This window comes from Mustela lutreola, chromosome 2 (genome assembly GCF_030435805.1).
Source record: "Mustela lutreola isolate mMusLut2 chromosome 2, mMusLut2.pri, whole genome shotgun sequence".
NCBI lineage: Eukaryota > Metazoa > Chordata > Mammalia > Carnivora > Mustelidae > Mustela > Mustela lutreola.
In genome coordinates this window covers 52,828,925-52,849,132 of record NC_081291.1, presented here as the reverse complement: position 1 = coordinate 52,849,132, position 20,208 = coordinate 52,828,925, and the positions used below count along the sequence as shown (strand labels likewise).

The following is a 20,208-nucleotide window of genomic DNA, read 5'->3' as shown; positions in this document are numbered from 1 at the left end:
CCACAAAGAGGGATGAAATAGTGATCCATGTCAGAACATGGATGAATCTTGAAAACATTATGCTAAGTGAAGGAAGTCAGTGACCACAGGACCCACACTGAATGGCCCATCTATATGCAAAGTCCTAACTAGGCAAACCCAGAGAGAGGTGGAGGAGTGGTGGCCTGAAGACAGAGGTGGGAGGAGAGATGAATTGCAAATGGGTACCAAAGCCCTGAAGAGGGTCCTGGAAATGTTCTCAACCAGTATTGTGAGGATCTCATAACGGACAGTTACTCAAAATCACCAACTTGCACACCTACAGGGGGAGCAGTGTATGGCATGTAAACAAGATGTCAGTTACTAAGAAGTTAGGAAGGAAGTGTCCCCTGCCACCATTCTGCCTTTCCAAAGTATTACTTGCTAGCATGACACAGAACATGCGCTAGAAGAACACTCTGGTACTCTTGTGTCTGTGAGCTTGTTTTGCTCCTACTGTTCAGAGGAAACGGAGGCTCCCTGTCCTTACTGACCTCCCCTTGGATCACAGACTGCAAGTTGCAGAGCCTGAACTTGCACCCCAGCCTCCTGTGCTGCAACTGCTGGCGGGTGAGACCCACGGAAGTAGAAGGTGGTGAAAAGAGGAGAGTGAGTATAGAAGAAGGGACTGTTAAAGCATTGAAACTCGGGGAAGGCTCCCAACACTTGTACTTCATGGAGAGATGTAAAACAGAGGTACTGCTGGTCAGGAGGCGAAGGGCAGAAGGGACAAACTGAGCAGCAGAGGGGCTGCCACAGTTTTTGGAAACCCACTGGTTCTTAACAGAGTCCATCCTCACACGGGTCAAACGGATCCCCCGCAGTAGAGAGGACCTTGCCACCCATGGCTGGGGTCCCAGGACCCTCCAATTCCTGAGCCTTTCTCCTCCTCGCCAGGACTCTGCCTAGCCCTAACCTGCTGCCCAGGCCTTTCCAGCCCCATCCCATGGGTTCCCACAGTACCCCACCTCTGCATCATCAGCCACCAAAAGCTCTGATGGAGTCTGACCATCTTTGCTAGCCCTGGCCCCTCTGAGATGTTCTATGTCAAGGTTGGCAAGGAGTCACTGCCTGCCATGGAGGGACTTCAAGCAGGAAAGGCACACATGCCATCAGGAAAAGTCCTTGGTGACTAAGGAGATCCAGAGTAGGGAGTGGGGACCTGCTCCCACCTCCGGTGTCTCCCTCCAGGAGATCTCCATCCTTTGAATGTCACCTTATCCTTGGTGGGGGGGTGGCAGGTAGGCTGGATGCAGGAGTGAGAGGCACTCCACTGGCCAGTTACATACTACCCATGCCCGTCATTTCACATGGACTGCACCCTGAGGCCTGGGACGGGTACACCCATTTCACCAATAAGGGAATAGAGGTTTCAGATCACGTGCCCGGGGCCCCACCAGTAAGTGGGAGGGACATGTCCTCCAGTTCTGGTGCTTCTTCCCCATCCTGGATGTCTTCCAGGAGAAGTGTAGGGCAGACAAGAGGATGTGCGTCTAGACTAGACATAATGCACTAAGATTTGATAACAGTCCTTAACTTATGCGTTATTCTGTGCCTATAGTCATTTATGAACGCCCATGCCACCAGCTGCAGGGCCATACGCTGGAGGCCTGCATCAATTTACATCTGTCATCATAGCACATCCGAGTCTACCAGGGTCACACACAATACCTGGCTCAGCTGGAAACCACAATATTCTTTTAAAATCAAGGTTCAAGCCTTTTCCTAAAGGAACCTCTTGAAATCCAACAAAGAACCCCGAAGATAATTTTATTTTGTTTTGGCTGGGCTCCAGAGCTTTCTCTTCATTCATTCCCCTGTTAGTTTCTCCCTTCCTACATCAATTATATCTCCCCATCTGCTAAAAACTATTCCTTCAAGAGCATCAGTCCACCAGCCTACAGAGAGAATTCTGCCACGTGATAGAACAGGCAGTTGCTGGCATATCAGACATGGGCAGGAGGAGCACGGAGGGGTGAAGTGACGCAGGGAGGACTGGAGAGATCTGCTCTCAGCCCGGGACTGCCTCTGGCTTGCCGAGAGAGGCAGTTTGGACCAGACCCTAACCTCTCGCTGCCTCAGAATCCCCTCTGTAGGAGGAGGACCCCCACAGTGATGCCACACCATTTATCCGGGGGATGGGTGGATTAAATTGAAATAGCATGGCGAGAGGGCATGCTTGGGGCGGCGCACACAGCCAGTGCTTTCCTTCCCTTGCTGTACTCAACAAGACATAAAAGGAACCTCAGACAAAGCTCTTCTGGCTCTGTAAACTGCAACTTCCCATTATTTAGTGTAAGACATTTTCTGTGAAAACAAATACACTCCTGGCTGATTTTATATACAAATACCTTTACTCCACCAATCAACAAAAGATCATAGGAGCAGATCAAGCTCTTCAGCACTTACTAAGCCCAAATACTACTGCTCCCATTCTGCAGGCAATGAAAATGAATTGCAGAGAGATTTAAGTAATGAACACAAGGCTAATAAATGCAAGCAAAAGGATTCAGATTCTTGCTGTTTGGACCCAAAGCCCAGGTCTCTGCATCCCCATACTGCATCACTGTTATTTTTAAAGAGCATTTCTGTAATTCTGTATATGAGCCAGGCCTCTATCCTCTGCTCTGCTCACAGTGCTGTGTTTAGACTGCATCAGCAGCAGAGCTACAAACTGGTCCTTCTCGAGGCAGGAGCTCTCTGCAAGCTGGCACCCCAGTGCTGACAACTGAGGGCAAATAGCTCACAGCTGGGGTGAGCCCCCCCCCCCCGCACTTGGGCCTCCATTTCTAGCAGTGGGGGAGAGCTGCCTGCTGTTCCTTGAATGGGACACCTGGGTCTTGCTTCAGGGGTGGTTACCACGGTGGATCTGATGGAAACAAGGGAGTCCCAACAGTGGCCTTTGGCAAGTAATCCCTCTGAGTTTCAGCAATGTGGAAATGGAAACCCTCTTGCGTGTGCTCTTTTCCCTTCTTTTACTTAAACAGACTTTCTATATTTTCTGCCAAAAAAACAAAAAAGAAACAAAACAAAACAAAACACAAACTACTTTTGCAATAAGGAAATCCCAGTGTTCACTGGAGAACCCACTTCTGTAAAAGAGAGTTGACCTTTATTAATAGATCTAAATTCCTGAACCTGGGAACTGATTTCCTTCAATAGACATGGCAAAAAGAAAAGTAAAAATGTTCCTAAATATATAGGGAAATATTAGCAGGAAGAGATTCTGAATTGTTAATAGTTGTTTCTTGGGGGGAGGGGCCAGGAGGAACATACTACAGCAGACTCTAAATTCTTACATTAAATCCTAATCCCCAAATTGATGGTATTAGCATATGGGGTCTTTGTTAAGTGATTAGGTCATGAGGGTAGAGTCCTAATAATGTGACTAGTACCCTTATAAAAGAATTCCAGAGAGTTCCCTTACCCCCTCTACTAGGTGAGGACACAGTGAGAAGACAGCCGTCTATGAACCAGGAAATACGTTTTCACAACACACCAAATCTATCAGCACCTTGACTGTGGACTTCTAGCCTCCAGAACTGTGAGACATAAATTGTTGCCAGTCTGTGGTATTTTTGCTATAGCAGCCTGAACCTGTGAAAACACATATTTAATATGTGATACACAAAAGTATCACATTTATGTAGCTGTTGTGTTTGAATCACTTACCACACTCACTACTTTACAATCAGTGAAATGTTAAATAATTACAATAAAGAGGACACAAAATGCCAGTTGGGGTTTGCTTTGGTGCATCTCCTGAGGGCGGGGAAGAGCTGCCCAGGCCAGCTCCTTTGCACTGAGGTTGGTGTGGCAAAACCTTGTACATCTCAAGGGGACTTCCTCCCTGCTCTCCTTAATTCAGGGCCCCTCGTGTCTCCCTGGCAGTGAGGATTGAGCAGCAGGAATTAAGGAATTCCTCAGTCCGTTGGGGGAAGGACCTGTAAGGAGAGACAGCTGCTCCCTCTGATGCACACTCCAGAGCAGGGCCCTCTGGAAAAACCAGGGCTGCCTGGGGGCAGTGGGAGCTGAGAGTTTTGAGCTCTGGTATACGAGGTGGACAATCCCTCAGTTTCTCCAAAATGATGTTTAACGGAAAAATGGATATTTTTTTTTCTTCTACCAATCTGCTGGGCCAATATAAAATTAAATGAGACAATGTTAACAAAAATGACTTGTAAGATAGATAAATAATGACTAGTAAGGTGAAACCAAAGTTGTAATTAGGATTAGTCACTCAGGAGAGATCATTGTAATAAATTACAGTGTATTCAGTAACTCCTCAAGCTTCTTTTTTTGAATTATGAAATAATCATGCTTTTGTTTTTAATTTTTTTTAATTCAAATAGTACAAAAAAGTATAAAGCAAAAAATAAATCTCTTTCAACACCCTTGCTTGCCCTCCATCCCACTCCTGGGTGAAAATCATGGTTAACAGCTTCCTGTGGATCCTTCAGAAAAAAATTTATGGGAAGAAGGTATATACATATATTTTTATAATTATGGTATTATATACAACTTTCTACACTGTGCTTTTTCTAATTAATTTTACCTTAGAGGTCTTTCCCGTATCAATACATTTTCTGCTCATTCCTTTTTAGCAGTTCTTGCAAAAATACCATAATTTATCTAATCAGTATCATAGTTAAGAACCTTTTACATGTGTCCCTTTTTTTTTTAAATGATCACAAACGCTGTTGCTGTTGGCCTGCTGTTCATAACTAGCATGGTCACCCCAGTGGAATAAAGTTCCAGAAGTGGGATTTTGGGGACAAAGCAAATGCACTGAGGGTTACTGCTAGGATGGCTTCCACTCCTATGTAAAAGCTGGGAGAGTCCAGGCAAATTTAGAGCCTCCCATTTGCCCTCATCAGAAAAAGCCCACCAAGGATATGTGCAGGTAGTAGGCATCTTAGTGCCAGTGGGTAGGTGGGAGGCATTAACGGATCAGAAGGGCAAGTTCTCTTACTCTCCCAGGGCATGGTATGGCCAAGCAGAATTACCTTCATCCCCATAAGACTTATTTCTACCCATCTTTCCTGATAGGTAAGGGCACCATCCCCCCCCCCCCAACTCCTGCCCTCTCTCCATGCAGAAACTTCAGTTTCATGTGCCTAGACCAGGAAAGTGCTCCCATGACCCCTGCCTCCCGCCTCCTGCATCCACCTGGCAGCATGGGTGATCTGTCTTACTCCCAGATCCCACCCTGTTATCACACAGATATGGCCTTTGGAGGCATTCCACGGGATGATTTAAAACCCTTTATTTATTTTTTTTAAGATTTTATTTATTTATTTGACAGACAGAGATAACAAGCAGGCAGAGAGGCAGGCAGAGAGAGAGAGAGAGGAGGAAGCAGGCTCCCTGCAGAGCAGAGAGCCCGATGTGGGGTTTGATCCCAGGACCCTGGAATCATGACCTGAGCCGAAGGCAGAGGCTTTACCCACTGAGCCACCCAGGTGCCCCTCAAACCCTTTAGAAAGGCACCAAAGTCCTTCACACTTCGCTCCAGTCTCCCTGGCTGCCTGCTCTTCCCCGAACACCTCCAACACACTCCCACTGCAGGGTCACGGCTCCTGCTACTCCTTTGACTCGAAGGCTCATCCCCAATATCCACCAGGCTGCCTGCCTCCCTTCTCTCAGGTGCCTGCTCCAAGAGGCCTTCCCTGATCCTGTGACACTCATGCTCCCCGCTTGCTTATTCTCCAGCAGACCAATCCTAACTGAACCTAATACTTTCCGCCTACCTTGTTGTCTGTGACATCTACTCCACCAGGCATGTCTTTGGTTTTGTTCCTGCTGTATTCCAGAACCCACAATGATACCCGACATACAGTAGGTACTCAGTAAAGACTTGAGACTGACTACATGTTCTGGCCCTGCCTACTTCCTCAGCAAAGCCCCCATCATTCCCCAGTATCCACAGGCATGGACACTACTAGGTAAAGTCTATAAGCCTCAACATACTGCTTCAGGTCATTGGGTTCTTGCCTGTGCTATTTTCTCCACCAGGCATGCTCCTCACTCACTCCACTGGCAAACACATAAACTTCTATTCTCCCTGCAAAACCCTACTAAGCCTCATCAGCTCTATGAAACCTCCCCAAAGCCCAGGCATCCAGGCTTCCTCATCTTAGCTCAACGCAACCATCCTACAAATATTTGTTGCTTTATATTTCAAAAAAATTATTTTATCTCATTATTATATGTTTACTTTCCAGGTTCCTCCACTAAGCTATGTGCTTCTTCAGGACAGATAGCATTCTGGAGATCTTCTAGTTACTGATAAGGTGCCCAGCACCCAGTAGATTCTCCGAAAGTGTCAAAAGAACAATCAAGTAAAGTAAATGCACTGGGAGCTGTTCAGGTCCACTCTGAGGGGCAAACAGACCAGGCTGAAGAAACTTCTCTAAGAATCCTGAAAAGAATCCACATAGGCTTTCAAAGAGCTGAATGATAGCTTCCTTGTAAAAATTAGCTACCACATACTGAGTACTCACCACATGGAAAGCACATAGGCCTCATCTCATCTAATGCTCCTGGCCACCCTGAGAGTTAGGTCCTATTACCATCTCATTTTCAGGGAAGCAGATGGAGACTCAGGAGGGTAGCTGCCTTGGGTTGAATGCTGTGCTAGTGGAGGAAGTGAGGACTTAAACTGGGTTCTAGAACTTGCTGGCTGAAGTCTACACTGTGTACACAAAGGGGGTAATACATTGGGATTGGGATTCTCCAAACCAGCAGAAGTAGACAGTGCCACCCGATGTTGGGTTCTGACTTAGGGAAAGGGTCTGGGAGGCACTTCTGACCCTTCAGTAGGAGACACAAAGGCTCTTTCAGACATACAAGCCAACTCTGCACAAGGATCTGCCATGAATCCATACCTGCAGAGGTAGGGGCAAAACAGGCCATGGAGCCTCAGTACCAGGAGCTAACTCAGGCACCCCATTTACAACCCATGAAAATTCTCCTTTAATCCTCACAGTGATCCAGAGAAACTGGCAAGGCAGGGAACAGGACTAATCCCCATCTCACAAACAAGAACATCAATCACAAATATTCTCTTTCTGCATTCAACCCTTTCCAAAGGGCCTAAGCTATCCTGGGGTCAATATAGGTGAGGACTCATTCAATCATCATCTCAGGCTTGCAGATGGGCTTTATCATGATCACCTGCCTCCAAGGGGTTAAGAAACATCCATTCATTCATTTATTCCCTCCTCCACTCATCCATCTCAGCCAATATTTATTAAGTATCTAGAACGTGCTGGCCGAACAATAGGGAACAAACAAGGCCAGTTCTTGCTGGCATGGGGCTTATATTCTAATGGAGGGAGGGAGAAAATACACAAATAAACAAAGACAAGGGAATTTCAGTAAGTACTGTGTAGACAAAATAACAGAAATGTGGTTGAGAGAAGCTAAGTGCTGATATAGGTGGGATGGTCGGAGAGGGCATCCCAAATGACATCTGCATTAAGATGTAAGGATGAGAAGGAGCCAGACACCCAAGGAACAGGTGAGGACTCTTCTAAACAAAAGGAACAACAAAAGCCTGTGACTGAGTGTGGGACAAATACATACAAAGGACAGAAAGAAGGCCGGTGCAGAGGAGGGCAATGGTAAGGGGAACAAGTCTGAGAGAGAGGCAGGGCTGGGCGCTAGGTCCACAGAAAGAATCAGGGTTTCGCTCCAGCTCCTCTGCCTCCCAGAATTTGTATCCAAAGAAAATCAAGTGGCCAAAATGATTTAGAAATAATTTTAAAAACTCATCCAGTGAAGATAAACCAGGACGATAAGACCTCATCCTCCTGAATAAAGATATAGAACTGAAAACTCTTAGAGCTTAATTTAGGCCCAGCACACAGTATGTGTTCAACAAATGCTAGTTGAATGGACACCGTGCAAAAGTGATTTCAACTGCATACACAGCAAACATGGACTTGCTGAAAACCTGCAGACCAATAGGATTCAAGGCCTTAAGTGAAGAAAGACCAAAGCCCACCAGATATCATGATGCTAGTTACATGCTTGACAGTACTTGATCCCACCAGAGGACATGCACTTAACATTTAGAACTACAAACATATTTAGATAAATGCTCAGATACCAGATGTATAATAAGTTATTAAGAAAACCAGGATGGCCTAATTTTGAAATCTGACATCAGAAAGACAAATGGCCCCTGCCCCCTAGACCTCCTGCCTGAGCAAGAACCCAAGACTGACCCAGGGCCAGAACTGTTCTCACTGCCTGAACCAACAATTTATATACTGAAAAAGGAAATGAACCTTTAAGATGGGGTGGAGAGGATCAGGTTGGGCCAGGCGTCCAAGGTCAAGGTGAAGCCATGGGCAGTCATGGGCAGGAAAGTAACAAATATCTTGTTACTGATTTTATGATAGTTTAGGGGCTTGTCTCCCCTCTGCTTCTAGAGCACTAGAACTGTATCCCATGCTTCTGCCTCCCCCAAATATGCAATAGTCCTTCCTATGTGCATGCACCAGGAGCTCAGACATTTGTGGAATGAGTGAACAGGCAGGCAGCTGAGGGTCTATTTTTATCAAGCGGTGTGGTCCTGAATGAGGTCCCTGGAGTTAGAGTCAGCGAGGAAGGGCAATAGGATCACATGTAAGACCTGAACCAAGGGGAGGCATCTGTGTGCCGGCCACACAGGGAAACAGCAAAAAGAACCAAAGAAGAAATGCTTCTGAGGAAACTTGATCCAATACTTCAAGAGCTGTCACACTCGCAAGGAATTAGGCACGCTCTATCCAAAGCCCCAGAAGTCAACTGTCAGCTGAATTTAAGGAAGAATTCTTTCCCAGCGAAGTATGTGTTTTGTGGACTGCTAGCACTCCGGGAGTGGGGGCGCAGTACGGGAAGGAAGGGAAAGATTCCAAATGATTCCACAGGAAAATATGTTGAGGAATTTGAGTTAATCAAAGATAACAGATGTTCTTGCTGAGGAGCACAGCTTTTGGCCCTTCTCAAATTTATGTGGCCCCGGGACGCCTGGGTGGCTCAGTTGGTTAAGCGGCTGCCTTCGGCTCAGGTCATGATCCCAGCGTCCTGGGATCGAGTCCCACATCAGGCTCCTTGCTCCGCAGGGAGCCTGCTTCTCCCTCTGACTCTTCCTTCCACTCTGTCTGCCTGTGCTCGCTCTCATTCACTCTCTCTCTGACAAATAAATAAATAAAATCTTTAAAAAAAAAAAAAAAAAAAATTTATGTGGCCCCAACAGCTTTCCATAGGATGTTATGAATATCTCACAGAGTCTCTGTTCTAAGCTCATCTGTGAGAAAAGATGAATTAGAGCTGACAAAAGCATCTTATGAAAAGCGGAGTGTCACACCAGTTTTTAAGTACTTTTAGGACATAAAATTCAACACTGCACATACAGTACAGACGCAGTCTAGGAGAAAACTAGAACCACTGGTTTATTCTCTCATAAAAAAGTCCAGATAGACTTTCATCTGGAATGGCCAAGTGAAAAGCCAAAAGGTCCAGTTACACATGAGTATGTAAATTAGCTGTCTCCTGCCACCACTTGGTGCCCATGTAAGTAGGTGATAGGGATATTACAAAGAGATCCTGGAAGTAATCAGTGTTGTTGGGTGAGCAACTTAGTGACAGGATGAGTTCTTGCCAGATCCCACTCTGACCCTTCATGCAGAAAATACTGCCTGCCTGTCTTGCTCCCATTCATCTATCCATTCTGTAAATATTCACTGGGGGGAGGGGGGTCTTCCATAGATCAGCAGTAGTAAGTAAAGCCAAATAAGGTGTTGCTTTAGGATTACCTTTTGGGGAATACAGACAATAAACAAATCCATTGCACAAAAAATGATTTAATTAAGGTTTTCTATATATATTACAAAGGAAATAAATGGTGCAAAACAATGGTAAGTTACACAGAGATCTTGTCTAGTGTGGGGTTTCAGGATGGGTTCTCTGAGGAAGCATAGAGACCCTGTTTTACAGATCCTCAAATGTGCAGGTCAAAAATAAGTCTCTGTGACATTACTCTGGGAAATCATGGCCCTGGAGGGCTGGGAAAGGCCACACATGCCTACCCACCACAGTAGCCTCCTCTCTAGCACACATCTTATTATGCTATATTTGGGACAATGACTCAGTAGGTCTGGGGAGGACTAGAGAATCTGCATGTCTAACCCAGTGATTCTCGTGCTGTTAGTCTGCAAACATTTAAGTAATACTACTGTATTGGGCATTTTGAAAAACCTAAATAAATGGAGAGCTATACCATGTTCATGGATAGAGAGGCTCAATCACAAAGATGTCAATTTTCTTCAAATTAACTTATAAATTCAATATACTTCCAACCAAAATCCCCATGGAGTTTTTTTTTTTTTCTTTATTATTGTTTAACCTGAAAGCTGAATCTAAGATTAATTTGGAGGGCAATTTTGGAAAAGAACAAACTGAGAGACTTGACTTACTATCTCCAGGCTTACAATTAAAGTACAGGTGAGGTATTAACATAAAATTAGCCAAAGAGAAAATGTAACAGAATAGAACAGAAAGCCCCAAACAGACCTGTACTTTTAGGAGAACTATATATGCAAGACAGCATTACAAATCAATAGGGAAAAGAAATACTACTGAAGAAACTGATAATTTATATTTAAAAAAAAAAAAAAAACCCTGAACTCCTACATCACATCATATGCAAAAATAAAATTCAAAGTAGGTTATATCCCTCAATATGAAAACATAAAACATTTAAAACTCTTGGAAGGAAATACAGAAGATTTTTACAACTTTGGGGTAGGGAAATACATTTTAAATAAGATACCGATTATGCAAACCAAAAAGAAGAGACTGGCAAATTTGACTTCAATAACGTTGAAACTCCTGTATGCCATAAACAAATAAGAAAAGCCACACAGTAAGAAAAGCTATTTGCAGCATACTTATATTCAGAATGTATCAAGATACTAATATCTAGAATGTATCAAGAATTCCTACCCATGAGAAAAGACAATCCAAGGAGAAAAAGATATGAGCAAGAAGGTCACAGATGAGAAACCCAAACAGAGGAAAAAACACGAAAGTAATTAGAGGAATGTAAATTTAAAATACTAAGATTCAAAACTTAAAAAAAATCAAAAAATCAACCAGACCAAGTGCTTCTAGAATATAGAACAGCAGAATTTTCATACACTATTGTTTAGAAAGTAAACCAGAATGATCCTTTCAGAAAGCAATTTGACATTATCTGATAAAACCCATGATGCATGCACCCTACTACTAGCAATTCCACTACTAGGTATACCGCCTAGAAACCTCCATTCACACAAACAAGGAAGCATGGAAAAGACATTTATTGTGTGCGTAGTAACAGTGGGAAACAGGAGAAAGTCTAAATCCCCATCAAGAGGAGCTGGCTAAACACAATGTAGTCTTTTTATACATTGAAATACTACACGGCAGAAAAAAATTAATGAACCAAACCTATATGTATCAGCATGGGAACATCTTAAAACCAATACTGAGCAAAGAAACAAAGTTGTGAGAGAATATAAATAATGTACACCATCAATATGAAATTTTTAAATATGCAAGAAAGGTCTAGGCACTATTTGGGAGATGAATATATAACATATTATTAGCATATAGTTTATATGTAACATATAATTTTATACAAACTTACATGGTTACTTATTAAAATGTATAATTATATATTAATATATCATGTGTATATACATATGTGTGTGAGATACACACACACACACACACACACACATCATGTGTAAACTTGAGAATGCTCAGTCTAAATTCAGCATCGTGACCTCTAAAGAGGGAAGGAGATAAATGGTATCTGGGGAGAGAATTAAAATCACTCATAAAACCACTGGCCCTCTACACTACTTATAATAAGCATTAGGGATTAAGGTAAGGGATGTTCTTGAATAAAACCATATTTTTTTCAGATTGAAAGCCTCCAAAAGCATTTAGCCCAACCTCTGACTCAGAGAGGAAGCGTCTCTTCAGTACCTGGAACAAGGGATCCTCCTACCTCTACTCAGAAGATGCTAAGTCAGAGCCACTATGTCCTGTTATGCATGTTGGTAATGCACAATTCTGGAGCACACATTTCACTATATAAATAATGCCCTCTAGGGTTGTGCAGTGAACAGCTTCTATAACCATTTGTGGCAGCCCTATAACCACCAGGTCATAAACCCTTCTGGAAGGCTGATGAAGAAAAATGACCATCCACACAATTACTGCTTATAATGTGGGTAGATTCAAACACCTCCCCAACAATGATTAGAGGTCCTCCACTAGCTGAACACTTTCAGAGATGGGTGATCACAAGCTTCAGAAGTACTTGCAGATAGTGCTGTGAAACTAAGCTCTTGCTTTAAGCACATTTGAAACCAGCCTCTTTATAACCTCTATCCATCAATGCTGATCTGCTTCCCTTGAGCATGACATCTCAGCTACTGAAAGAAAATGAATCCCCCCTGTCCCCCACCCAGACTTCTGCTTTCCAGACTATAGTTTTGACTTAGGTTACTACAAACACGCTGTCTCCTCTTTCGTTAAAAATGCCTCTTTTTTAACTATCATTTTACGAGTGTTTCTTACCCTAATAAGCAACCAGGCATGCTGACAGGTCATCAAAGAACAAAAAAATCGTTTCTCTCAGCTGCTTCTTTGGGAAACCTCTAAAATCTCCAAAGCCGTCAAATGCCCACAGAAGCTAGCACGAGCAAAGCCAAAGAAAGAAGAGGTCAGGCTTTTCCCAGAGTGGGGCAACGTTAACTGAGCAGAACCAGGACAGAGGCCTCACAGGCCAAGGGACACAAATCATTTTCCACTTACTCCCAAAACTCCATGACGGGAGAGGTGGCATTCTGCAGGGACACATGACTGTGGTTGCTCATGTTCAGTTTCTGGAACTCCACACAATTCTCTACAGTGGAAACAAGACAAGAAATAGAAGATTAACCTCTGCAAGGGCTGGACCTTGGGAAACATTCAGATTTGATGATGCAACCAGCTGGTTTTACCTAGCCGCTCCAAGCAAACATGCCTCAGAGAACACTGGGGATGCAGATCAATAACTTGTCAGTTTAAGAGAGAGGTCTGGTCAGATTAGAACAGGAGCAAAATTGGGGGGGGGGGCAGGGCACCTTCTCTCAGTCCCACTCCATACGTCCTATCCAACTCTTCCTTCCTGCCTTGCTCTCTCTTTTCTATTTCTCTACTGAAGGCCTGCCCATGGCATCTCTGTCCTGCCTAGTGGCCCCAACAGGAATGGCGGGACTAAAGGAGTTGTGTCAGTCATGGGGTCACTAGGATAATAATGCATTTGAGACTGAGTTCTCCTTCATGTAGAACACTAACATTGTAGCTGCCTCATAAAGACATGATAACTGGATGAAATGTCATGAGCCTGTATGTGTAAAGGATTTCTGCTTTCTTCACCATTCCCTCAATTGATCCGTTGGTCCAAGGAAAGTTTTGTTGAATGTCTCTATTTCATGAAACTTAATGACCAAGGGGGATTCGAATTTCAGGTAAAAACATCCAACTGTTGAACCTTAATGGCCCAGATCAACCTCCTCCTCCAGGAAGACTTACTCAATCTCCCTCCCCTCAAATGCTAAGAAAATTAGGATTTAAAGGCCCTCCAAGGAACCACCTTCTCCAACTCCCTTTATTTTGAAAAGGAGAACCTTAAGGGCCAGAAATGGTCAACGGACCTGCACCTATACCCTCTCCCTCCTCTACAAAGTCACCAGCCAACTGCAGACAGACCAGGGAGTCAGCTGCTTTGTTATGGTCATCACCCAGCTCTGTTCCCCACCAGGGGACCCATAGTTCTTTACAGCACCCCTGGTTACAGAGCCACCTCAGCCAGACTGGGAACCAGAGCCAGACTGGGAACTCCCTGAGGGCAGCTGTGCCATTCACTGCAGGGGCCCTGTACCCAGCAACAGAGTCTGCATAGAGCCAGTGCTCTGCCCAGTCAGGTACTGCTCTCTCCTCACACGTGAGCAAATTCTCCAGCTACATCTGTGAATTCTGGAGCAGGAAGCCCTCCTATACCTGATGTTCACCACATCAACAGTGTTCACACACTCTTAGCGAAAGGGGGCTACAAACCAGGGGCAGACAGGTTCGCAGTCTGCTGGGGAAATGTCCTCTGATCACTGGCCTCCTTCCTGCTCCCTTGGCAAGTGCTCATCATCTTCTGAAGAGGGGGATGGGTGTGGGGTACACAAAGTCCTGAAAAGAGTCTGAAAACCCGAGATTATAGGTGCCCTTGTGCCTTTATCCAGGGAGAGGAGTTCTTAGTTTTGATCAGTCTCTAAAACAAGGGTTTTTTTTTCCCCCCTAGAGTAAAAAAAATTTCTCAGACATCCGACATGGACAAGGTGTTTTTATTAAAATGACATTTAGTTATGTACAAATAAATGAGTGATTATAGTATTATGGTAATCATACAACTATAAAAGCAGAATTAAGTTTATACATTAAGTATCAACTACAAAAGACAATTCAGATTGATAGCATAAAATCGATGTGTAGTATAATGCCATTTTGTGAAGTTAAATGGACTTCCCAGTAGAAAAATGGAATCAACAGGGAGGAGGCAGGGTCTATGGAGCTCTGCTTGCCTGTTCTTCCACTGGCTACTTGAGATTCAATGCTACTACCATTTTTTTTTCTGGTCACACTTGCGCAACATCCTTATTCTTAGAGTTTGCTACATTCTTAACTGGACTTCACTTAGTACTGAAGCACCATTTATAAATTAAATCTCTCTGGTCTTCTCCATTGGCCACCATCCTATTTATCAAAAACAAATCTTAAGTTGCAAACACGCACAGCCAGGCACTGCAACCTCCTGCCTGACCTTGGTTATAAGATGGTTGTGCACAGAATCCATGGGTGCATATTTTTAGAGTGTCCTCAAAATAAACACACAGAATTAAATTATCATGGAGGACTCATAGGCCTTCTAGAGTATACACTTGAATTTTAATTTGAGAAACATCCCAATGAAATCCCTGGCCAAAGAAAGGTTAAGAACCATGACCCTAAAGAGAGACAATAAGAGACCTCTACAAAATGCAATGGGTGGGAGCTGGATAAAGTCATGCAGGACTAGAAGCTACTTCACAGCACTTCCTAGGCCTAATTGCTACTGTTCCTTCTGCTGGTAACCAACATCCTACCCAGTCTTACTGTATCTTAGGATGACAGACCACTTCCAGAGACAACCTAACCACAGGTTATAACACAGATGATGAATAGCTTAAAGCACGTGTGCCGATTCCAGTCAAAAGGCAGTGGCTCCCTGGAGCAGAGTGGAGAAGGGTTCTGAGGCCAAGACAAGATTCAAAAAGGGAAGAGGTCTACAATTGATTGGTGATGTCTGCTCTGAACCTGGCCGTCAGATAGGGATTGAACGTGTTATTTGCCTTCCCTGGATTATAAGACTCAATCTTAATAGGATGGACAAATTGAAAAGCCAACAGCACATTAGAATCCAAAGTAATCTAAAAAGTTATCCACTCGAGGGAGTAGGAGAGTGGTAAATTCAAATATCTACCTGAGTTAGACAGGTAAAGTAAATATGTAATGTGGACTAAGTGGAGACTGTGGCCAAATTGAGGACAGAGGTGTTATCCAAAGACAACTGCTTATTAGCCCCAGAACTGCTGCCAAGCAAAAATTTGGCAATGTGGGTCTGCTGTTGCCAGGTTGTTTTTTTAATTTTTCAAGAGAAATTGGAAATCTGGATTTTCATGTGAGGTTTTCTGGTTTTTAAATTTTGTCAACGAGATACATTTTTTAAATTCACTGATCACTGATCAAAAACCTAATGGTGTGTAGGCCCCTGGTTTGCAACCCTTAATCTAGTCTAACCCCTTCATTTTAGAGAGGAAAATCTGATATCCAGAAATGCAGGGCTGGAAATGGAGCTTGACCCCCTCATACCTGCCTGCACAGGGCTCAGTCTCTATATTAGGCAAAGTGAGGAAAGAACATCACCATTCCACTACCTGTGCCAATTCCTGGGCCAGGGCTCAGCTCAGGCTCAGGGCTGCAACCCACAGAATGAAACCAGACCCAGTTAAGAACTGACCTCCAATTTCAGTGGAGTCTGGACTCATGTCAAAAGGCCAAAGGCTGATTGATCTCCAGGATATGGGCATACCCCCAATGCCAAGTCCCCCAGCACCAGCAGACAGACCCTCCCTGGGGGCCATACCTGTGTTCCATTCATGCCCACAGGTGGCCCAGGGAAGCTCTGTAGTGAAGCAGTTGCTCAGGTAGAAAATGGCCCATGCCAGGATGATGATGTAGTACACGTTTAGATGGGCCTCAATCACCTGTGTTGCGTAGCCAATGCCTGAAAGAACAAAGGGAATGATTTGTATCTCTCTCCACCTTGTTACAACAGTCTCAGCTACTTTTCACAGACTGACATCACTCAGGAACCACTTCATTTTCTAACTCAATGCTTACCTTCAAATAAAGGGCAAATTTTCCTCCAACATGTAATGCCACCTTCACTAGTGAACTGTCCCAGAGCTGTTTCCAAGAAAAAAACAGGAATTCCACAGCAAATAAAAAACACCACGTAGGGAATCAGGAACGCCCCTACAAGGATGCAAAGTAAGGGAATGCGGTTAAAATTGCCTCTACTATTTCAAGTTTGACAAAAGAAATCTTTAATAAGCACCTCCTATGTGTGAGACATGTTCTCTGAGCTTAAAGTCAAGTCCACACCTTGAGTCAGAAAATATGGCCCTGGGTCTGTGCGGTTTGTACATCTACCTCCCATCTCCCATCCTCAACTTCATCTGTAAAATGGGGCTTTAAAAATCAATATCTATACCACTCTTCTCACAGAAATGTACATCTAAGATGATAATGTCAAAGTGTTTTCTTTCCTTGATTCTGTGTTTATATATTTCACCCTACAGCATAGGTTAAATCAATTCCCTTTCTGAACATTACATTGTCCTTTTGTATTCTAAAGTAACCTCAACAGGCAAGGTAAGGGTGACCCCTTCTTCTTATTTACTTTGGAAGTAATCTACAAAAAGAATGTTTTCATTAGGAGATGCATTCTCCAGGAGATGTGCAATAAGCAGCCTCAGGCCCTAGCACATGAGAGTCAGATAAAGGAGCTGAGTTATAAGGGGTTTGCTGTAAGAATCTATCTATTCAGAAAAGTTGACTTTGAATCAGTCTGAGAAAAGACTACCATAAGCTTTAGGGCTCCTATCTTGATACACACAATACCCATTGCCTGGGCTTTTCTGTGAAACAAATTAAATAACTGAGGTGAACATGAGCTATTTTAACCAGAAAGGGATTTTTTTCAAATCCCTCATTCTCTCTCACCCATCTAATAACAAAGCCTGAACACACATGCTATTGCCCACCATCTGATCTCACAAACGAAGGCTTTAACTGAAATTGCTTTTTGCTAAATGAAGTCTCTTTAACCTTAGAATTAATAACAACAGTTTCGATCAATCCTGATAGTAGGACAGCATCTACCAGATTTTGAAAGGGTTTTAGCTTTTTTGGGCAAGATACTTTTTTAAAAGTTTCACAATGGGAAAGAAATTCATTAAACTATTGTTAGGATCTATGAATAGAACTGTGTATTTTTTTTTTTTAAAGGCAAGCAGTTGGTAATCAGATACCCCAACTCTATCAGAAGCAAAAAGTGTGTGAGAAGGAACAAGAGGATCTGTTTGCTGAACATAAATCTAAGTGTTTACAACAAGCTGCAGTAGGTTCCCTAATACATTGTAGTATACTTGTGAACCCTCTAGAACCTAACAGGTGGCACTTTCTGAAAAACTTTTAGCCTATGTATTCACAAAACTAGCAATCCTTAAGATAACTAGCTCAATTAAATCAGGTTATCTGTGTACCTAACGGAGACTCTTGGCAAATTACAGAGAAAAAAAAAACCTAATTTTTAAACTTTGCTCACTACACCTTTTTTTTTTTTTTTAAATCTGTGCAGAATTTGTAATTAACCCAACTTACTTTGTTTTCTCCTTTTAGGCATGCATTTGGTTTTGGCATAATAATTTCCTGTATTTAAAAAAAGGTGTTAAAACAGTTTTTGCCTGGGACTACCCTAAAGGGTTTCCACAGGTTTCTCAGAAGACACGGCAGCTACTAAAGGCTGAATCTGCAGAGGCAGAACTCACAGCTGAGGCCATAGGGCACATTCCGGGTCTCCAAGGCCACTCCCTCTCTCTCTCTCGTGCCAAGCCACCAACACCGGCGGTCACTTCATTACCAGTGCAGAGCAGGCTTGGAGCAGCCTGTGCCTTCAGAGTGAATGTCTCCAAAGAAAGGGCCCGGGCCAAGCAGTACCCTTCTCACTGTCCCTGCAGCTGCTCGCACAGGAAGTCCAGCTCCACGCAACCTAACAGTGTGGTCCCTGCCAGCCAACTTCTGAGCCACCTTCAGTGGAATCTGGGGATCTGCTGGAGGAGCAGGGGAACAGCAGGGAGAGAGAGGAATGCATAGACACAGGCTTTTCCTTAGAGAAATTGTGCCCAAGAAGGTATCACAAGGTACCCTTGCCATGCACCGCCTTCTGTCCTGCAAATATGATAGGTGGAGGCTCCTAAAGTCCTTGAGTGGAAAGATTTGAGGATTCACTGCAGCATCACCACCAAACTGACTTGGGTACATCACTAGGAAAGACTCTCTCATCTCCTTCCTTTCCCTGTTCCCTGCTCCAATACCTCTAAGTATCTCCTACACATTAAATCAGTATTGTTGCTATTTGTCTTAGGTGGCTCTGAGACTAGTGAAAGGAAGTGCTTGGGGCCAATGTTTCCACCAGATGGGCCAGGAAGGGGACCTAGTGAAGGCCTTAAGGGCAAATGAAAGACTGGGCAGGTAATCAAACATTAATGCCCCAACTTAAAGTTTTCCCTGTTGTCAGTCCAATACCAGTTTAAAACAAGGCCTTGGTGGCAGAATCTCATCTTTACTTCTCACAGGGTTATTTCTTTGAACCTTTGTATCTCATCTGCAAAATGGGTACGCCAATGCCCGCAAAGATGACTTTAAGGATGCAAGGAGATGATGTAGGTAAAGCTTGTTACAGAGTCTGGCATTTCAGTAAGCGCTCAAAACCTGAGCCTACTCAGATCACGATGAGAGTCCCTTTCCTTCATGCTGGTTTCCAGTGAGGAAAGCTAAGGATCAAAGGGTTTTTCTCCTCCTTAACAGTGATACGGGTACAAAAAGCAAGGGCTCCTAGCCTAGGCCTCCACCTCAAGTTGCTGCAGAACACACCTGGCTGTCAAGTCCCCGCGTGCCAGCAGGCGGCACATTCAGGTGCGAAGAGGCGCGTGCACATGCGCCCTGGGAGAGGCGAGTCTAGCCCTGGGAAATGCTCCCGCGCCAGGTGGCCCACAGAGGGCATTCCCCCGAGGGTCCCGCTACACGCAGGCGCGGGCGGGGTCGCGCGCTCGCCCCCTTGCTCCCCGCCCCCACCGGGCTGAGTTCCCCTCCCCGTTCTCCCTCACGTCGCGCGTGCAGCCTCACCTCCTCCGTTCTTGTAGCACAGGTAAGGGAAGCGCCACACGTTGCCCAGCCCTATGATCTCCCCAGCCACGCTCAGCACGAACTCCACCTTGTTGTTCCAGTGGCCACGCTCGTGGACCGCCTTGTCGCGCTTGTCGCGCGGATCCCGCGCGGACGCCGCGCCCCCGCTGCCGCCGCCGCCGCTTCCCAGCGCCTCAGACTCCCGCGCCTCCTCGGCAGCCTTCCCATTGCCCAGAGGCAGCGCCTTCTCCGCCGTCATGGCCGCGCTGGCTGCCTCGTGCGCCGGGCCCGGCTCTGCGCCGCCGCCCCGGGCGGGCTGGCTTTTCAGGAGGCGCGAGCGGGCGGGAGGGGGAAGCAGGGGGTGGAGCTGAGGGGCCGGGCCCGGCCAGCGCGGGGACGGGAACGCCGCGCGGCGGGCCCGGCCCTCAGGGCGCCCACGCCGCCTCAGCCCGGCAAGGCCCGGGAACCCGCGAGCACCTTGCGCGCGCCGAGCACCTTGCGCGCGCCGAGCACCTTGCGCGCGCCGAGCACCTTGCGCGCGCCGAGCACCTTGCGCGCCCTTCCTTGCTGTTCTCCTACCCTCTGGCCTTAGGACAAGAGAGG

General features: G+C 45.0%; 1 protein-coding gene across 1 annotated transcript in view; it reads right to left on the bottom strand.

Moving 5' to 3' along the window:
* Positions 1-19,963, bottom strand: part of SLC6A11 (solute carrier family 6 member 11) — a 127,265-nt gene extending 107,302 nt beyond the window's left edge. The window contains exons 1-4 of the mRNA XM_059161737.1: positions 19,606-19,963; positions 16,537-16,671; positions 16,280-16,420; positions 12,877-12,967 (exon numbers count right to left, since the gene is read on the bottom strand). Coding sequence (XP_059017720.1) covers positions 12,877-12,967; positions 16,280-16,420; positions 16,537-16,671; positions 19,606-19,864 — 626 coding nt within the window. The 5' untranslated portion in view covers positions 19,865-19,963. The remainder of the gene's footprint in view (positions 1-12,876; positions 12,968-16,279; positions 16,421-16,536; positions 16,672-19,605) is intronic.
* Positions 19,964-20,208: the final 245 nt, after the last annotated feature.